At 35.0% G+C, this 21,234-nt stretch overlaps 1 protein-coding gene across 1 annotated transcript; it reads right to left on the bottom strand.

The window, feature by feature from the left end:
• Nucleotides 1-11,093: 11,093 nt before the first annotated feature.
• Nucleotides 11,094-20,448, bottom strand: LOC111509840 (uncharacterized). The gene is made up of 3 exons (XM_023165674.2): nt 20,214-20,448; nt 16,081-16,280; nt 11,094-11,498 (listed from the first exon to the last, which is right to left on the bottom strand). The coding sequence occupies exons 1-3, from the start codon at nt 20,275-20,277 to the stop codon at nt 11,235-11,237; spliced, it is 528 nt and encodes a 175-aa protein (XP_023021442.2). The 5' UTR covers nt 20,278-20,448; the 3' UTR covers nt 11,094-11,234.
• Nucleotides 20,449-21,234: the final 786 nt, after the last annotated feature.

Raw genomic sequence — 21,234 nt, 5'->3', positions numbered from 1 at the left:
GTCATAGCATTATGGGTGATAGGTACCTACTAGAATTTTTTGGTCAACGAAATCGGATATGTGTTCGTTGAATGCTTTAACTCCTTTATATGTTCTTTGAAACAAGTTAATGTCTGACCAACATCCTTTTTCCCTTTTTTGTCACCGTTCGTGACAAGTTGGCGAAATTCACTTTTGCTTACTTGATTATTACGTCTAAATTTCAAGTTGAATACGGAATATAACTGGAGTTTTTTCTCAACACCAAATCGTTATTTTTAACACCTCGACACGTGTTTCGATCACCAAGTGATGATCTTCAAAGAGGAAGATTAAAACTAAGAACTAGTGCGACCTGATCCTATTTATTCTATAAAGGTAACCCATACAGGTAAACCATCCAGGCGTACCAACCATACAGGTATACCAACCTAAATTAATTTTACAATTTTGCTTTATCTATTATTTTACAATATATATTTATATAAAACAATTTTCAGCTATATAAAAATTAATTTCACAATATTGCCTATCCAAATTTATTTTTGCAATGTGTCCTTATGTTGTAATCAGTAAACCCAACAACATTATTTTATTTTATTTCAACAAGCTATATCGTATGCTCTTTGGTATAGGTTCGGCATCGTTATTCATAATATTATTGTGTTTACTTATTTCTACACTCTCATATAGGCATCTAGTTGCCTGTTGTTGTTAACTTGTCTAACTAATCTTAATGAACTGAAGTCTATGGAATAGTATTGTTGCAAAATATGATGGGCGACTGCTGATTTTTCAGGTCTTCCATATTTTAAGTGTGCTATGTGTTCCTTATATCTTAGTTTCATAGATCTTTTTGTCTGTCTATAATATTTTGCATCGCAGTCAATTTCGTAAATTCCAGACTTTTCCGAATTATCGACTTTGTCTTTTGGACTTCACGAAAGGCTCTGTAGTGTATGACTTGTTTTAAAAACCACCTTCGTACCTAGTTCCTTGAAAATCTTTCCAAAGTTCCTCGTATATTGATGGTATGGAACTGAGATGTATTTATCTTGGTTTTTGTCCTTTCTGAAAGTCGAGATTTCGTTCATTCTTAACCTAAACTTCTTTTTCCTTATTATGTCATCTACAATACCGCTCGAGAAACCGTTAGTGGCTGCTATTTCCTGTATTGTACGGTGTCGAAACTATATTGCCTCCCAAAAATCCACAAACCGGGAAAATCAATGCGCCCCATCGTGTCAGCTATTGGAGCTCCTACCTACCACCTACCTACCTACTAAAGAATTTGAAACCTTGTCTAAAAACTCTTTAGAGTTCATACAACATACAAAAAAGTGGTTCTGCAAGAAGGTGAGATTTTGGTTTCTTTTGATATTAGTTCCTTATTTCCTAGCGTCACAATTCCACAGACATTGCAATACCTCAGGGAATTACTACAGAAAAATAATTTCAATAATAACGAAATCGATGAATTCGTTTCTCTTACTAATTTGTGTATGAAACAAAATCGGTTCCAGGTAGAAGGTTGCTTTTATGAACAACACGAAGGAGCGGCCATGGGAAACCCCTTGTCCCCCTACCTGGCAGACCTGTTCAGGAGCAGATTCGAAATGGAAACCAAAGAAAAGTCGAAGTATTTTCCTAGGATTTGGCTAAGGTATGTGGGTGATATTTTCGCGATATTTGATACCAAAAAATCGAATATTGACGACTTTGTTTCCATTTTAAATAATAGATGTCCATCAATACAATTCAAGTATGAGTTAGAAAATAAGGGACAACTACCATTTCTTGACGTTTTGGTAATGAGGAGCCAAGATGGAGGGTTAGAATACGATATATATTTAGAAAAGAAACAAGCACGTACAGGTATATTCCTGACAGTTCACATCACAGTGGACAGCATAAACGTGCTGGGTTAAATTTTTTAGTGCATCGTCTTTTAACTCTTCCTCTAACACATGATAGGTTCACAAAAGAAAGACGTGCAATACAGGAAATAGCAGCCACTAACGGTTTCTCGAGGGGTATTGTAGATGACATAATAAGGAAAAAGAAGTTTAGGTTAAGAATGAACGAAATCTCCACTTTGGGAAAGGACAAAAACCAAGATAAATAAATACATCTTAGTTCCATACCACGAATATACGAGGAACTTAGGAAAGATTTTCAAGGAACTAGGTATGAAGGTGGTTTTTAAAACAAGTCATGCACTACAGAGCCTTTTGGAAAGTCCAAAAGACAAAGTCGAGAATTCGGAAAAGTCTGGAATTTACGAAATTGCATGTAAGGACTGCGATGCAAAATATTATGGACAGACAAAAAGATCTTTGAAGATGATCACTTGGTGATCGAAACACGTGTCGAGGTGTTAACAATAACGATTTGGTGTTGGGAAAAAACTAAAGTTATATTCATTACCACACCAAAGGTTCCAAACAGTGCATGCATAAGTTGAATACGGATATGTATTTTCATTTTGAAAATCAAGACAAGATGTTTCTCGTTTGTCTATAGTTCGAAAAAGACAATCATTCCGGCCTTTAATAGCAAAACTCATAATCTGAACACACTATTAGAGGTATGAAAGAAACTTGTTTCTGAAATAGAATTCAAAATACTAATTATGCCTTTCAGAAAACAACTGCAGATCATTTTTAATGGTCTTTCTATATCCTTCCCATTTTTTAAAATTTTTTGGAAAATTATTTTAAGATATTTTTTACGAATAAGTACCTATATAGAAAAGGGATGGTTTGAGAGGGACATTTTTTTCGAAGGCCTTGAAAATGGATGAGAAGATATATTTAACAGATTAGAGATGTATGGAATGCTTTCAAATATTTCACCATACATGTCATTGAATTGAATGTTATAATTATCACTTCTTTTCGCTTACTTATTTATTCTCGTATTCTTCTAGAATGTAAGTTGTGTCATTTCGTAAATGAAGAGACGAAATAACTTATAAAAGTATATGATACTAAAGAAAGTTTGCTTGAACTATACCTAAGCTGTACATTTCCTGAATATACGAAGTAAACAATAACTAGGGGAGCGAGGGACACGTTGTTACAGGGGTAGAAAGCTACACGCCTTTTTTACCGGGATTTTGAACTCTTTGGTGGACATGATTGGACTCATTTGTTTTATTATAACGTCATGCATCATATAAAAACGGTCAGTGACCGGTCAAGCGGCAAGTTGCTAATAGGTTGTGTGCATGTTTTTCGATGTCAACCAAGTACCTAAGTAAAAATATTCTTAACGAAATTTTTGATTTCTGACGAAAGTTGTTCATTGGGTAATATTAAACCTAAATTGGCATTCTCACAAGAAATAGAACATAAATTAGCTCATCTACTAAAAAGTTCAGAAATATATTTTGGTTTACTATCAAGTCCGAGAACTAGCTCACCAATGTGCTGTAAAACTCGATTTGAAAAATATTCCCCCCAGCTGACTTGAAAATAATATGGCCGGGCCGGACTGGTTTGAAAGTTATATGGATATCAATCCTCAACTATCTCTACGTACACCAGAAGTTACATCTTTGAGTAGTTATAGCAACGTCGTTCAACACAACCAACGTTGAAGATTTGACAAACTGCAAGGCTTACTTCAAAATTACAAAAAATCCTTATAAATTACGATAAGTACCTACTCATAAATATTAGAAGACTATTCAACGTGATCTCTTTCGTTTATAACTTTTTGAAGTGATAATGAAAATTAGTTTTCACTGCTGGTTTTGTTTATTTCTCTCCCGTTACATCGTGCCCCGAAGATGTAACAAGTAGCCCCAAATTGGGGGTAAGTTGTTATAATAGACTTTTTTGTTTAATTATTCATTGTGCAAAAATTACATGAATTTTAATAACTTTTCAATCATGTTTCAATAGCTGAATAGACATATTAACGATAAAAGCTATCAAATGTATAAATTATTTGATAGCTTTTGTCATATTGACAATTATCTAAAAATTGTAACAACGTACCCCTCCGCTCCTCTACTTAGGCGTTAGAAAAATATCTCATTTGAATTCATGTAACTGAATTTATTCATAATTATTAGGTATGCTAATTTTATGCTATTTTTATCATGAATATAATAACAAAAAACATGAAGTTAATGAAATATTTATAAAAGATTATTTGTTGCCCGTGGCTTGTGGTTTGTCACATTAAGTTTCGTGACAGACCATTGAAGAAATGGTTATTTCTTTTTTATTTTATACTTTTTTATTCATTTTTATAAACCCAAAACTTCAGGTTTCCAACTTCAAAACTGACGAAATTCAATATAATCTTTGAACCCCTATTTTTCCCCCTTGGAACTGGAAATTCCTAATTCCCTTTCGTGATGCTTATTTACCCTATGCAAAGCACTTACCTGAATATTTCAAGATTCTAGGTTCAGTAGCTTCGGCTGTACATTAATATAAGAGTGGGCAACAACTGGTAATTTATATTTTTACTTTAAAAATGCAGTAACTAAAAAAATATGCCAACTGCTCTAAGTAATGAATTGCTTCGAGAATCGAATCAAGTTACCTATAAAGAAATTCGCAAAACCAACACAAAACGACGTCGGCCCTCACGCGTCTGCCTGCGTTCGGGTCGCGTTCTCATCAGCAATTGCACTTCATTACTGAGACCGTCCCTCTTCTCCGCGCATCGTCCACCGTCGTCTCACAGTAGACGCGACATTGTATTTATAGCTCAGTAGTTTGCATATAGTGACTACCTCATAAGAGGTAGATATATGCCATCGCGGATTCACTTGAATCAATTTTAAATTCTGTCATGACGTTATAGTATTCATATTGAACGCAATATAGGACGCGTCTCAAGCAAATTGAGGTACATTACAAGTCGTGATAGTTTTGGCAATGTTTGAAGTCATCCACGCCTAGTACGGTTACATCGAGAGGGGATTGAAATAGTTTACGAAACGTCGACCAACGGGAGCAATTTTTTTTCAAATTCAAATATATATACATTGATTAGTTTGAAGGTGTCTGACAATGTTTCGTGGTGCGTTTCATTAGTTTGGACTTACATTGTCTAATATGATATAAATTCAATTGAAATCCCTGAAATAATCTATGGAAAATTAAAAAGATTAGCTGAAAAATAACAATTATATTGAGAAAAAAACTGAAATTACCATTAACACGAGATTAAAATTGAAAATTAATAACAAGAAATGAAAATTAAAAACTAAAAGATTCCAAGTTACTTCACATTTGACGTTTCGATTGTTAGTATCCACAATTGTCTTCGTGTGATAACTAAACTTATTCCTCCGAGATCTGACTATTTATAGGACATTCGAGTGCTTTGACCTATCCCCTCTTCCCTCTCCCGCTTCATCGGTTTTAGCGGAAGCTGACCTTTTTGGCGGGAGTTGGTCGTGATCCGCTTGATTATAGGTTCCCATATGTTGCGTATCTCTACAATAGCGCTAAATGCGTTGTTGTACAACATATATGCGGCTTCTTTGAATTTTCTCCTAAACCAGTGTTCCTTCTTGTGAATGATTTCAGCTTGAGACCAGTTGATGTTATGTTGATGAGCCCAAATATGCTCTGCTATTCCTGATTTGCTGGTTTCTCCTCGCTGTGTATGTTTCTTGTGCTCGACAATGCGAACTTTCAATGGCTTCTTTGTTTCACCGATGTACGATTTTCCGCACTCGCAGAGTATCCGGCAATTGCAATTCTAGGAATCGCAGTCCGCGTTTGGTGGCCTGGTTTTCGTGAGACTGCTACGTATAGTGTTCACAGATCTGCAGCAGGTTCTGATGTTATACTTGGACCCAATTCTTCTTATCCTTTCCGACAATCCTCTGATGTAGGGAAGTACAAGTACTGGTTGTGGCGGCTTCTCTTCCTTGTGAGGTTCTTGCTGTCTTCTAGCCAAATTATTTTCCACCATAACTTTGGAGTAACCATTCCTGGTTCAGATACTGTCCCGTGAAGAATACTTTCGAAACAAATACTTTTATATGAACACTGAAATATACAAAAAAATATTTTCTCTATTCAGTTTGTATTTCAACTCAGATTGAACACTGTGGATATCATGTATTACGTGTTTCCACATTTTATCCTTTTGTTGAACAAAATATCGAAGGTGAACTTCGAGATAGTTCAAATCTCGATTGCCTAAATATTTCACTCCATGTTTTTCTGCGATCAAACACCGAGATAATAAATAAAAAGTTTGCGACATTTGCGACAGAAGATGAAAAAATAACATATTCAGGACAACGACGTGCCCTTTTCAGGAGATTCGAATCCCATGGCTGCGAGAGAATCATTTACGAGCTTGTTGGAATGGGAAGCCCTGGTGACAGGTCACTTTGTTTCATGATTGATGTCACTTGTATCGCTCTGAATATTTATATGAGCTCCATCTCCAGCGATGCGATTTTCTGTGCTGGTGTGATCGATACAAAGGACCACTTCGAAATAATAAGGAGATGGAATTTATGATAAGATTTAACTGGAATATACGTGGGTGTCTGTTAAAAAAGCGGTTTTTGAAGATTGGGTTCATGCTCTTTTATGTTTACGATACATGACAAACAGTTCTGGTGGTTAATTATTCAGGTAGAATACTCTACAGAATTGTTTTGAAAATATATTAAAGTTCGGAATCACTATATAGAAAGGAACTTTACCAATATAAATTGAAAATTGTTTGAGTGTTGATAAGGTTTCTAGGTAGTGAAACTTTAACTCAAGAAAATTACTCATAACGGTGCTGTGATAATTCATTATCACACCACCCATGCACCCACCACTTACTTATGGGATACTTTGTTGGGGAAAGAGCTCCAAAAGTCAGATGGTATTCGTTAGGCAGAAGCAAATCATCAGAAGTATATTCAGTTTGCAAACTGGAAGCCGCTTGAATACAAACAATATTTGACATTTATATTATAAGCGCTGTATGCTCCATTCACAATTTCCAAATTTTTGGCGAACTCAATAATGAAACAAGTCTGTACCAGAAAAAGGTAAAGGAAACCCATGAGACAATGGAGTTGGTTGTGAATGGAAGTGATGAATACAGGGCAATGATCATGAATCCACAACCACTCAAACTGTACTCTTTTTTCAAATAACATGAAAACAGTTTCTCGATTAGACCAGTGATGTCGTTTATAACGGCTCCAACCGTAAAAATCCCATAAATGCTCATGAAATCAAGTGATATCAATAATAATAATAATAATAATAATAATAATAGGTCTCCATATCTAGAATATGCAGTAAATATGTGTGAACATTTTCTGAAACGAGAAGGGCTGAAGATCAGTTGGTTGCATTGAAAGATGTAACCTCTGTTTTTCATCTTATGCCAAACCTATATTAATCTTAAGTCGCCGTTCAGTATAATCAACACTCATCAAATAGTGAATAATATTCCTAATAGCTCCGTATAATGCTTAATTAATATCGTAACAGACTGTCGGTTGACACTGGAAGTCAAAGCATTCTGGAAATGACCTCTGACTTTATGCCTCCAACTGTTAACTACGAACTGCCTCATAAAGTACTGTTTCCGAGTAAAGAGGAATGGATCCTCCTAAAGAAGGAAATATTAAGAGCAGATAGTTGTTGGTTCAGAGTTGGATCAAAAATACCTACCGGTTCCGGTGTAGGTGATTTCAGTTGCAGACTCAGGACAGAGATATCAACCTGCCTAGGATCCTATGCGACTGTATTTCAAGCCGAAATTTACACAATTGAATTGTGTGCGGAGAGATTGGAAAATTCCAATCTCATACACAAGTTAATAAACATATTCTCGGACAGTCAAACGGCGTTGAAAGCTCTTGGCTCCTACCGAGCAACGTCTAAATTGGTAGCATATTGCCAAAAACGATTCTCCTGGATAGGAAGACTTAACAGATTGTTTCTGGTCTGGATTCCTGGCCATATACTGGCCTGGAAGACAATGTGGCTGCTAACTTCTTTGCAAAGGAGGATGCTGCAAGCAGCTTCATTGGACCAGAACCTGTCATTGGCATCGCTTCAGGCTTTTCCAAACAAAGATTGAATACATGGATGGCAGAAAGATTCATGGACTTCAGGCAGAATCTGCCAGAATTGGCTCACACCCTTCGAAGCTTGTGAACCAAACAGTTGTTGGACTACAGTAGGGATGAACTACGATGTCCAACAGGCCTTCTTATAGGTAACTGTCATTTTAATCATCATATGCAGATACTCGGACTGTCGGAAGACAGTGTGTGTCGCCTCTGTATGAAAATGATGAAACAGCAGAGCACATACTTTGTGCCTGCCCCGCTGGGGACCGAATCAGCATTTTAGAGTTCGACAGAGCCGTACTCTTACCATATGACCTGAAAGACCACTCACCATACAAACTAATCGGCTTTGTTAGGAAGCTGGGTTTATTTGATAGTGTGAATAGGTGTGAGCCACAATGAACCCTTGCGGGTTGCGGTGGAGGGTTGATTAGACCCACTCACTTTGAACCTAACCTAACCTTAATTGAAAGGGTTATTTTTATAGACCATGTAAAAACTAATAAAAAAAGGAATTTCCGGTTTACTTACTATTTGTCTATCTCAGAAGTATTTCAAATTCGACAAAAAAAATTTATTGATGCAGCGAAGGAATAACAATGGGTGAAATATTCATGGATAACTTCGAAAATGAAATCCTTAATAATCAGTTACTTAAGAGTTTCTTGTACTGGTTCAGATACGTTTATGATATCTAAGTATGTTTTACTAGTACATCTATAGACAATTAAGTAAGTTTGTCGAATATGTCAACTTCATTCACCCGTCAATAAAATTCGGATTTTAGTTATTGAAGACATGCCTAAAGAAGCTATTGTATAGCGAAACACGTGTTGCGTTTTTGTAGAACTGTTTAGTGACAGTGTTTTATGAATACGTTATGGATTTTCATCAAGTATCGGCCAATTCCATCACATATAAATGATATATAAATGAGAAGAATACATCATCTAAGTCCTATGATCCTTTCACGCTTCCATTGTAAAGTACTGAGGTGATTGTAGATACATTTATACACTTTGTAAAAGCCAAATGGAATAAATTCATTATTTCGGTTAATATACATATTTAAAAAATCCCGAAACACGTCGAATATAAATTATAACTTGATATTCTTCAACGTAAAACTGCCACCTCTTTCTTCAGCTCCCTTCGAATGACAGGTACAACCCCTAATTATTAAATGGGAAGTATAGGTTTATGATGTATGGTTTGAAAAGTCTCTTCATTCTTTATTCAAAAATGTTATCGCTTTCAAGTTCATTGCAACAATTGAGATAAAATAAATTAAAATCATGTAGTTACCGAAATTCGATAAATACACTCAAAAAGTAAAATGTAATGCAAAACGTAATGAAATGTAGAATACGAAAAAGAAGTATGTTAACGAAGTATATGTTCAAAATATCCACCGCGAACGTTTTGGCAACATCCTAATCTCAAATAAAACTCTCTTATAACATTATTTTGCATATCAGGCGTGACCGACCTAATCGCAAACGTTATTCGTTATTTCAAGTCATTCAAATCTGGAAGTTTTGTTTTGTGCACATTGCTCTTCACATATTTCCATAAAAAAAGATCTAACGATGAAAGATCAGGTGATCGCGCTGGCCATTCACTCGATCCTCGCCTCCCTATCCACCGATTGGGAAATATATCGAGGTATTGCTGGACATTAACTTGGTAATGTGGTGGCATTAACCTTGTGAGGGTATTGCGTGTGTTCTTCTCTCATCCAGTGAGGATTTTCCGTTGATCAGTAGCAGCAATTTTGCCGATTGGCATGACCGTTAAGAGACAAAGTACACTCATCAGAAAACATTAAGTCTTCTAATTGTATGATATTGTTATCCAACATGTGTATCATTCGCTCACAAAAATAAGTTCTATAAAAATCGTCTCTCATGAGCTCCTGAGTAGGTATCATTTTATAGAGATGCATTTTATTTTTTAATATGTTTACTATCGATGTATAGCTAACATTGAATGTAGCGGATGCCTAACTACTCGATGTATGTGAGTTTTCCTCAAATTCAAGCATCACATCTAACTTGAGTTCATCACTCATTGCATTGGCAGCTTTTTTTTATCTGCCTCACATGACCAAACTCGCGGCCCTGCTTCTCTATTTTGCTTAATGTTCCTTGAAATATGGGGGGTGAATTAGGAAATTTCTCATGAAATAGGCGAGCTACTTCCTGTTGTGTTCTGTAACCAATCATTTGTGGAACTGTTATTTTATGCATTTCCGTTAATCTAACCATTTGTCAGACTTAAAGTTAACGAACTTCAAACTTTAATTAAAATACTGACAACTAATGTTGTAATATACAAAACAAGTTAACAAGGCGTTTTAAACTAAAGTTGCCACGGGAATTATTTACATGTTTTTAAAGGATACCATCTAAAAATAACATTGCTATGGTTTTTGCTTACTTTCTTATTATCAACATCTCAACATGAAATAAGTTATGAGTATATTTTATCCAATTTTGGTAACCACATGATTTTGATTTATTGCATATTAATTGTTGCAATAAACTTGAAAACGTTAACATTTTTGAATAGAGAATGGAGAGGTCTTTCAAATGATATATCACAAGCCTATACTTCCTATTTAAAAAATTGGGAGTTGTACCTGTCATTTGACGGGGATTGAAGGTAGGGGTAGCATTTTTCCGTTGAAGTATGTCAAATCATAATTCAAATTTGACGTGTTTCGGGATTTTGTTAAAATTTGCACCGTAACCGAAATAATGAATTTATTCCATTTGGCTTTTACACACTGTATATCTACGCCTCACAAATACATGGATAACATTTTTCGAGGATTTTATTGAGCTCTTGTTTCGATATTTGATTCCCGTTAAAAATCAATACATGATGGAATATTCTTTTTCTCGTAAATTCGCACTTTAACTCTGAGATCACTCTTTCTATAGGCTGATAAACAGAACCAGACTAGTGTTCAACAAAGTAAAAGTCATCTCAGACTTATTTGAAAAGTAGAAATGGCTGGGTGAAAGAGAAAAAACACAGCAAAGAATGAAAGTTTTATTCGTTTATATGAATATATATCATTCTACAGTTCGAGGGGGCAATTGGATTTTGAAACAATGAATACTTGGAAATCTAAAAAATATATGTATGTCAACTAACTAAATTATAGGTGGACCGGATTCTAAAGTGAAATTCGGACATCAAGAGGAGCTTTATAAGTAAGGACTTCAATATTATCGTAAACATACTGTTCTCGACCTCTAAATGGTAACGCAAGAGCACCAGCTAGTTTCCCCAAAACTGATCTGCCATTTCTATAGATTCTCCCAAAGTATTGATAGCCACCGACTTCAAATCCTCCTACAACTAAATTTGGTAGAGACTTGTATACTTGGGCGCTAGTTCGAACCCATTCGAAGTTTTCTTTGTATTGACTGCATAAAATCTGGAAATGATTAGTCATTTTGAATTGAAATTTACGAAGGAAGCCTCATCCTTTCAAAAAATATAAAAATATTTAAGAGGTTTTCCATACCAAGTCGACCACTCAAATTGAAAAATAATATAAAATATGAATTTTTTTTCTAGCAAAAACCATTTTATATAAAATACCATTCTATTTTTTTAATTAATGAAAGAAATTCAAATATTCAGTTTATGTCAAATGAATAAATACTACACAGCAAATATCAAACGACTAAATTGATTCAAATCATTATGTCGAACTGACCAATAAGACCAGAAATACCCATGTAGAATCTTTATTGTCAAGTAATGAATGTCTTACTACGGAAGAAGATTTTGAATGTTCAATTCAATTTTTGGGGCACACTGAGATATTTTTTTCCAGTCGAAAATGAAAAGTTGTCATCAGTTTTGCTTTTTTATTTGGATTAAAAGTGCCTAACTGAAATGCTGTGAAAATATATTCGATAATGATGAAAATACACATACTGAAATTCGAAAACTCATCATGTAATAACCATAAAAGAATTGTCATGAAAATTATTGTTTTAAATCAACTGTAACAACTGTCCGGAAAAAAATAATCAATAGCAGACTGACTCTTCATGAGTATCTTGATTAAAATGATGTGACCAACTTATCCCCTTACGAAATTTCTTGATAGTGGTATCCAACGGCGCAGTCGTCAAGTCACGTCTATTCAGTGTGTACAAAAAATCAATTGCTAACAGTTATTTTTCTAGATTGATTTTGAAATAATTTCATAATGTACTCTAAACATATTTATCCTACAAAAAAATGGTAGGACAAAATCGTCCCCCACTCCCATTTACCTTTTGACTCATGATGCATATCCACTCAAATTGTAGGTACTCAGGTTTGGTTAGGTTAGGTCCAAAGTAAGTGGGTCTATTCGACCCTCCACCATAACCCGCAAAGGTTTATTGTGGCACATATCTATTCAAACTCGACCAAATAAACTCAGATTCTCAACGAAGCCGATTAGTTTATATGGTGAGTGGTCTTTTAGGTCAGATGGTAAGAGTATGGCTTTTAAAACTCTGAAAACCTGATTCGATCCCCAGCAGGGTAGGCACAAAGTATGGGCTCTGCTGTTTTATAATTTGCCACACAGAGGCGACACACACTGTCTATCAACCTTCGACGGATGAATAAACGCCTTGGAGTGAGCCAATCTCTACCAGAAGTCCATAAATTTTCTTGCCATCCAGGTATTCAATCTTTTTTTGGCAAAGCCTAAAGCCATGGCAATGACAGGTTCTGGTTCGATGAAGCTGCTTACAGCACCCTCCTTTGCAAAGGAGTCAGTTGCCTGATTGCCTTTCAGGCCAGTGTGGCCAGGAATCTAGACCAGAGACAATCTGTTAAGTCTTCTTATCGAGGAGGGAACTTTTGTCCATTTCCGACCAATTTAGACGTTGCTCGGTAGGAGCCAAGAGCTTTCAACGCCGTTTGACTGTCCGAGAATATGTTTATTGACTCGTGTATGAGGTTGGATTCTTCCAATCGCTCCACACTCAATTCAATAACGTAAATTTCCGCTTGAAATACAGTCGCATAGGTTCCTAAGCAGCTTGATATCTCTGTCCTGGGTCTGCGACTGTAAAATGTACTTACAATTAGAAAAGCTCTCACTGATAAATGCCCAATCGGCAATATAAATGTCTATACCCTTCTCCATAAATTTCTTTTTTATGACCAAGTGAGACAAATTGCCGGTTTATTGTTAGAAACAATACAAATATGTCCTGATTTGATGTGTACTTTGTGTAATCTCTTAGATCTCAGTTTTACGTCTTCAAATAGATACAAGGACATGTTTGTTATTCGTTGTGTAGTAATATTTACTTATTTCACTCTGGATACTCCTTTTCCAGCCAGTTTGGATGATTACAACGATGCTCTTTCAAGAGGAACTAAAATTCTACGTATGTATAACCGTGAACTATATCAGATATTATTTAGTTGCTGTACAGCCAGGGTTGAATTAATGAAATGCACCACGAAACATTGTCAACCACCTTCAAACAAACCTAGGTTAAACTGTTGTCAATTCAGATTTAATATCAGGGAAAATCTAACTGAAACGATTGTCAAAAGTCAACTGTAAGTTGAGTTATTGAATTGAATAAAGAAAAAAACTCGAAAAACATGTATCAATGACAAGAGCATAAAACACTATTTCCAACAAGCGATTTTTTTTACTCATGTTCAGTAATTATTTGTATACTCAAATGATCATCCTACGAATTCAATAGTACGTTTTCCCACTCGTATGTGCGGAAATTGTAAATTCCTCGGTGAACTTTTTTACAATACCAACTGCAGAACAATGAAAACATACGAAAGGCCAATATATCTTCTTCTAATCAATATAGTGTCCTACTAAAAAACAGGTATGCATCGCTAATCCAACAAGAATTATTTAAAATAACGAATTATTTCAAAATTATTGTTTCGATAATTTAATATACTTTTATTCGCGATGTTATAATTTTCAGTTGATAATTGTTTGTTCAAATTCAAATATTTAATGATTAATGTGAATAAAGTAGGAAAATTAAAAGAGAAAATTTGTGTTTAAAAACATCTTTCTTCAAATTTTAGTAATTACTTCATTATATAAAAAGTAAAAAAATATATATTTAAATAAATTGATCTTCATCAGATTTATTTGTAGAATAATGGAATTCTGAAATAAATGTTTTCTGCTTTGATAGAGAAATGATAACTTCACTAATAGAATTCCTCAAAACTGTTGGTCCTCTAGTGATAACTACTACTCGTATTCATTCGAGGAATCATCGGTGGTTGGCATTATATCTCGGAATAAAAACCAATAATTACCTGATTATAGTGTAAGGGGGAGTTATAATATGCATGAAACCCTCAAGGTAACTAACATACTTAATTTGATAAAAATTAGTATCGCATTCGTCTAAATGACCTTCCAATTACCTACCACCTTATATGTGAACATTTTTTTAGATAAAATTGGACGTAGTACTATCTGGCTGGATTTATGCCATGCTAGTAAACATAACTGCAACTACAACTCTTCAAGGCGAGGTCATCAGGTACAAGGTCACCAGGGACTGCCCTCAAGGTGGGGTACAATCTCCCCTTCTGTGGTCGCTCCTGATGGATAATCTGCTTGATGCCCTTGACAGAAAAAAGTTGATCTGCAAGCTTATGGAGATGACCTCATCATCCTGGCAAGGTCCACGTCGGAAAGGGTAGCTTGTAATATTCTCCAAAGCATGTTGAACGTTGCTTACAGTTGGTGCCTGAGGGAGCAGATGTCCGTCAATCCCAGCAAAACTGTGTGAATCCCCTTCACCAAGAGGGGAACATTGGACGATCTACCGCCAATTTCCCTCAATGGTGAGGTCAACCTCACCTCACACACCTCACACACAAGTCAATAAAAATAGTCTCGGACAGTCAAGCGGCGTTGGAAGCTCTTAGCTCCTACTTCGCAACGTCTAAATTGGTAGCAAATGGACAAAAACGAATCTCCTCGATAGGAAGACTTAACATATTGTCTCTGGTCTGGATTCCTGGCCATACTGGCCTGGAAGGTATTGAAGCAGCTGACTCTCTTGCGAAGGAAGGTGATGCAAGCGGCTTTATCGGACCAGAACCTGTCATTGGCATCGCTTTGGGCTTTGCCAAACAGACATTGAACACCTGGATGGCAAGAAGATTCATAAACTTCTGGCAGAATCTTCCAGGATTGGCTCACTTCAAGGCGTTTATCCACCTTTCGAAGTTTGATACCAAACAATTGTTGGACTACAGTAGGGATGAACTACGATGTCTAACAGGCCTTCTTACTGGTCACTGTCGTTTGAATCATCATATGCAGAGACTTGGACTGTCGGAAGACAAAGTGTCTCGCCTCTGTGAAAATGATGAAACAGCAGAGCATGTACTTTGTGCCTGTCCCGTTGGGGACCGAATCAAGTTTTTAGAGTTCGGCAGATCCGTACTCTTACCATCTGACTGATCGAGTGTGAATAGGTGTGAGTCACAATAAACCCTCGCGGGTTGCGGTGGAGGGTCGAATAGATCCACTTACCTTAGACCTAGCCTTACCTAATCATCTTTTTTATAAAAAATCGTTTATTTGACGGTGGTTCATGATTGAAACTTTTAGTTGTTGCACTTCTGTTGATAATAAACATATTCGTTAAATTTCATATATATATATATATATATATATATATATATATATATATATATATATAATATAAAAAAATAAAATCTCTCTTTATATATATATATATATATATATATATATATATATATATATATATATATATATATATATAAGTATTTGTTATTCTCGACTCCGGAAAAGTTTCGTGATATACCAAAAAAATCAAAATAAATTTTTGAATTTTTTCCGAAACGTAGACCTTTCAATATTGGACAATCAAAAAATGATTTAAATCTGTACATAAAACTTTACATGGGTATTTACAATCTGAATAAATCACACTACTGACAGAAAATTGAAAACAATTTTAAAGAAGTACCTTGATATTTTTATCGGAACTCAATTCCTTATTATATGCAGTGAACGTTGCGAATGGAGCAGTTGGACGTATAGTTGCAGGAAGAAGTTCATATTCTTTTGTGTACACTTGGCCAACGTACGGAGAATTTGGATCATTCTCATCTATTCTCAATGCATTATCTGGAATTTTGTCACCGTTGTAATCCAGCCAATAATAACCTGAAATAGAAATGTGGATTCAAAAGGACGCTCAATAATTTACAATGTGACTCATTTAAAATGGGAGCACTCCTATGAAACATATTTGTCAATTAATTAAAATATCTTTCCGTTAGATGAACGGAGACCAGATTTTATATGAATGGGTTTTCATTTTCACGATTAATTTCAAAAATTTTTCAAAAATACAAATATTATTTATATTTACTTACTGGATTAAAATGGTTTTAAAATGATTCATGACAAAATTACGTCGGAACACTTCCGTCATTGAAAAATTGATGGAAGAATGAAGTTTGAAAAACATATCATTTGATTATCTCACCAATTCAACTTCACTTTTAAAACTACTTCACTGGATTCAGCAGGTTTAGGTTCATCACTGTTCAGAATTTTATCGAAATCTGCCGTGATTAAAAAAGGTATAAAAGAAAAAGTTTATATGACTTTACTCTTTAGATGACGAAAAGATTTTGGTGAAATTCTGAACAATGATAAATTGAAAACTTTATGGATCCACTGGAGAAGTCTGAATTGTGACAAAAGATTTAAAAATGAATTGATGGCATATTTAAATGTCATATTTTATTTTTTATAACTTCAATGACAAAGCATTTAGATATAATTTCAATATGAACCATTTGAAAAATATGTGAATCTATCGATGTATCCTATTTTTTCCTAAAAATCGCTAGAGTTGGCCCTGAAAATGAAGACTAAATAATTAAAATTGGTGTTCTGATAGACTTCTCAATCGTTAATCTAAAGAAAAAAATTAAATAGATGGCAAAATATGTTTTATATGGGTGGAAGCAGCCTTTTTAAATGTATAGACACTGGTAATACTGTACTGTATATAGAAACGGATTTTTTTCCTTCAAACAAACCAAAGATCATATTCCAAGTGCAAAAAGTTCAATCAGTTCAATAATTTTAGAAATTTGTCTAAGCGGTAGTTTTTTAGGTTTTCTTGAGGCATTTCTCAACAGAATCAGCTCAGGAATAACAAAATAGGCCAAAGTTTTTTCAATCGAGTAACTAGCTCAAAAACTTTCCATCTCAGTATCGGTAGATATCAATTCATAAAGTGGAACAAACTCATGGACTTGATTGTAGGATTTGAATTCAGCGAAGTCTCAAAAATTACCAAGGCAATGACAAAATATCGTTTAAGATTTTCAATTGACTTTGAGAATTCTACCCTCCAAAATATTGGGAACTTGAATTATTACAATTGATACAATTGATATTGATTATGTTGAAAAAATTGTGGATACCCTAATCCGAGCGAAAATTATCAGAAGAACAATAACACTATTCAGATTCCTTCTAATGTAAATACTGTAATTGTATTTCTATGACGACATGGTTTGGATCACCCTGTATAACATGGCATTGAGAATCTCACAAACGAGGACGTTGCCTATATTTTTCCAAAACAAATTTTGTTCTTACAAGACATCGTGCAACAAACCGTCCAAGTTTGAAATTATTCGTAAAAACAAATTCCATAACACATTATTTGAATTGTTTTTTTTTGTTAGCAACAATAGATTCTGTCAGAAAAAGGGCAAAAAGTGTATAACTTGAATACATATAATGGCAGCTTAAAATATTTCGAAATTAGTAAAAGAATTGATAGGTATAGTCGAAGTAACTGGTATTGTGAATAGAACCAATACAAAGAAATGATGCCGCTACCAAGTAGTCCACGTGGACTGGAGAATTGGCGATTCGTATTGGATAATTTTTACTGACCGAGTTTTATGATTGGCTGAAGAGTCATAAAATTAAATTTGTAGTCATATTACGGTGACGAATGGAATGCGAGGATGTTTATACTCGTTGTGTTGTCAATGTTCAGTTCAAGAACTGATCGCTATTTGAATGTTGAAATTCGATATTGGTGCAGTTATAATTACTTGAAATTTTTGTTATCTGTTCAAAATGTGGCGTTCTTGGACAAGCACTAATGGTTATAACGAGTGTGATAACAACGCAGACTCATTCCTGTGGAGTGATTCCAATAGCGATGGTGAACAATGCGAAAAAGAGATACCAGTGAATGAGATTATATGCATTGACAGTATGTGTCAATGCATATAAGAATCTACATCCCGAGTTCGGTTTCGAGGAAAACAAACTATTTTAAGCAACATCAGATTTGACCGAAATTCATCATCAATACTATTCTTTTTCATGAAAAATTTTGAGCCTGAACACAAAATTATTTTCATAACCCACAAAAAACCGCCATCAAGATGCTGTCAGCGTATGTTTCATAAATATAACAAATAATCAATCTTGAAACAAGGACCTTATACAGAAAGTGTAAGAGCTTGGGAGACGAACGTTCGGGACGTCCAAAAACTGCAACTACCGACGAAAACATCGCCAAAGTTCACCAAATGGCGCTATACTACCGCTAAATTGAAGTGAGAGAGATAGCAGAGGTTATGAACATGCCAAAAGAATGTGTTGGTCACATATCAAATCAACATTCAGGCATGACAAAACTGTTCGCGCATTGGGTGCCGCGTTTGCTCACCTTAGACCAAAAACGTGTGTTGAAATGAACATTTACAACTCTCTGTTGGCGCAGTCTAGGCGCACTGAATCCAAGTTTTGGCACCGATTGATTACTGAAGATGAAACTTGGATACAACATTATACGGCCGAAACACAATACAGTCCAAACAGTGAACTTCAAAGAGAAAACCGGCTCCAAAAGAAGCAAAAACTGTTTTTTTTGTTTGGGAAAGTGATGGCGACTGTTTTTGGGATAGTCATAGAGTTAAATCGATTTCTCCATAACAGGAGCATACTATGAATCATTACTTGATAAGCTGAAGGCAGAACTTGCGGAAAAATGGCCACATTTGCACAATAAGAAAATTTTGTTTCACGAAGATAACGCACTGTTTCACACCTCAGCGGTTGCCTTGGCGAAAATCCACGAATTACGGTTTGAACTGCTTGACCATTCGCCTTACTCACCAGGTCTAGTCCCAAGCGACTTCTTTTTGTTCTCTCATCTGAAAATTGCGCTCAGAGGACATATATTTTCGTCAAATAAAGAGGCAATCACCTTCGTGAACAATTATTTTGCAGAGAAAAACGCCAAGTACTATTTGGACGGGTTACAGAGGTGGGAGCATCGCTGGGAGAAATGTGTAGAAAATCAGAAAAAATGTCTTGTATCTTTGTTATAACAGAAACTTTTCAGACCACCTATGTAAGATCAACTGAACTCTGAGGATCGCACACTAACCATTTTACGGAATAAAAATTTGATTTTGAATTATTATCCGAGAAGAAGCGAATTATTTTGAACATTCACTGTGAATCGAAAAACGTATATAAGGAATACCTATCTACCTTAGAAAATACTCATTATCCGATTCAATACTGCAAACATGATTTCATGTTTGAATCGATAGATTTTCACTTGGTATCTTCCAACCCGTGTTAGGAATCACACGTTAAAAGGTAAGTCCTCGTTAATCTTTAGCTCGCACAAGTTTCGACTTCTGAGGGTTGTCGTTCGTAGGGGTGCGACACCTGGTTAATGGAAGAAGATATTCCAATGCTTGTTTATTTCATCCAAAGTATATTAGAATATCAACAATAGATAAATTGTGAAAAGGCTAAATTCAGATATTGAGTGATTTTCTAAATACTAAATACAGAGGGTTACCTTAAAACTTTTTAAATATAAAGTATAACGTTAAGTATAATGGGAATATATATGAAAAATCATTAATAAAATTTTGCATTTGGCTTCAGGTAATATTTATTAGAAAGACAACTTTCTACTGATATTGTTATCATTTTCCTGAACTTTGCATATTCGAAATGTTCAATCCACTGTCCAAGCCAAGTAGGATAAAAATCGTAATTTAGTCGACATGCACCTTAACACTTAATACTTACCAATTTCATTACTTCCAGAAGTCAAACAAACACTAATACTTATCAAAAGTACTATGATTTTCATTTTCTTTTGGATGATTGGTAGCAAGCGGATTGATCACTGGCGTTTCTCCTTATATATAAAACAGAAATTTGCCAATACACAATTTGATAAGACTAAACAGAAGGAATAGTTGTTACTCCCAGAAAGCCCCGATTCCAGGGTAATATGTTTTTCCCAAAGCAACCTAAAGTAAACTGTGAGAAACCCGTCAACTTGAACCATGACCTTGGCAACATTTAAATAAAGATAATTTTATTACTGCATACTAAGATTTATTAATACAGTGATATTTTTAGAAACGAAAAATATTTACATTACATTCCATTTCTTAATAAAGTCAGTGGCGTTGGTATCAAGTCAAACGAAGTTCTTCATCTGGATCTACAAAAAAAGCATATACTGGTCAATATTTCAGTGGAAAAAACTGCCATGATGGCGGTAAATATCCGATTATGTCGTTTTAGGATTTATCTCCTTTCTTAGTTTGCAGTGTTCGGAAACTTCACAGAGCAGAGAAACAACTGATTTGCTTCATAAAAAATTAGAATGATTTACAGTGACGCTTTCTCGAAACCTATTGAAAAGGGTCCGTAATTTTAGTTCTGGTGTTGGGAAAGTGTTTTCAATAGACATTTTCAGTTAAACCTAGAAGAAACGGATCACTGCAGTTTATCCTGTGAGTTGAACATTTGCCAGTAAATTATTTGTACGAGTTTCTCAACATCCTTCAAAGTTCTATAGTCAGGACAGTCAAGGTTGTTTGTGTTTTTCCATTATTTGGGACTCCAATCATGGAATAGTCCTTGAAAATAATATAGAATCGTTAGATTTCGCATCCTCATAAAACACCGAAAGTTGCAACTTTCAAATTCAACTTTTTTTCGTGAAATAATGTTTCAAGTTCAAGAGAAACAGTTTTCATATTCCTGTAACAGAATTGTGCCACTGCAACCTATAGTTGGCGTCATCGAAAGATAA

This window comes from Leptinotarsa decemlineata, unplaced genomic scaffold (assembly GCF_025532065.1).
Source record: "Leptinotarsa decemlineata unplaced genomic scaffold, Ldec_3_MD MMD2_tig00026282_RagTag_RagTag, whole genome shotgun sequence".
Classification (NCBI taxonomy): domain Eukaryota; kingdom Metazoa; phylum Arthropoda; class Insecta; order Coleoptera; family Chrysomelidae; genus Leptinotarsa; species Leptinotarsa decemlineata.
This window is presented reverse-complemented; position numbering and strand designations above follow the sequence as displayed.

What these genes read in the sequence shown, in the direction of transcription:
- LOC111509840 (XM_023165674.2), bottom strand. Translation starts at nt 20,277, where the DNA reads ATGAAAATCATAGTACTTTTGATAAGTATTAGTGTTTGTTTGACTTCT. An exon ending in TTCTGGAAGTAATGAAATTG is followed by an intron (nt 16,281 to 20,213) that starts GTAAGTATTAAG and finishes TTTCTATTTCAG; the next exon opens with GTTATTATTGGCTGGATTAC. An exon ending in GTTCCGATAAAAATATCAAG is followed by an intron (nt 11,499 to 16,080) that starts GTACTTCTTTAA and finishes AATCATTTCCAG; the next exon opens with ATTTTATGCAGTCAATACAA.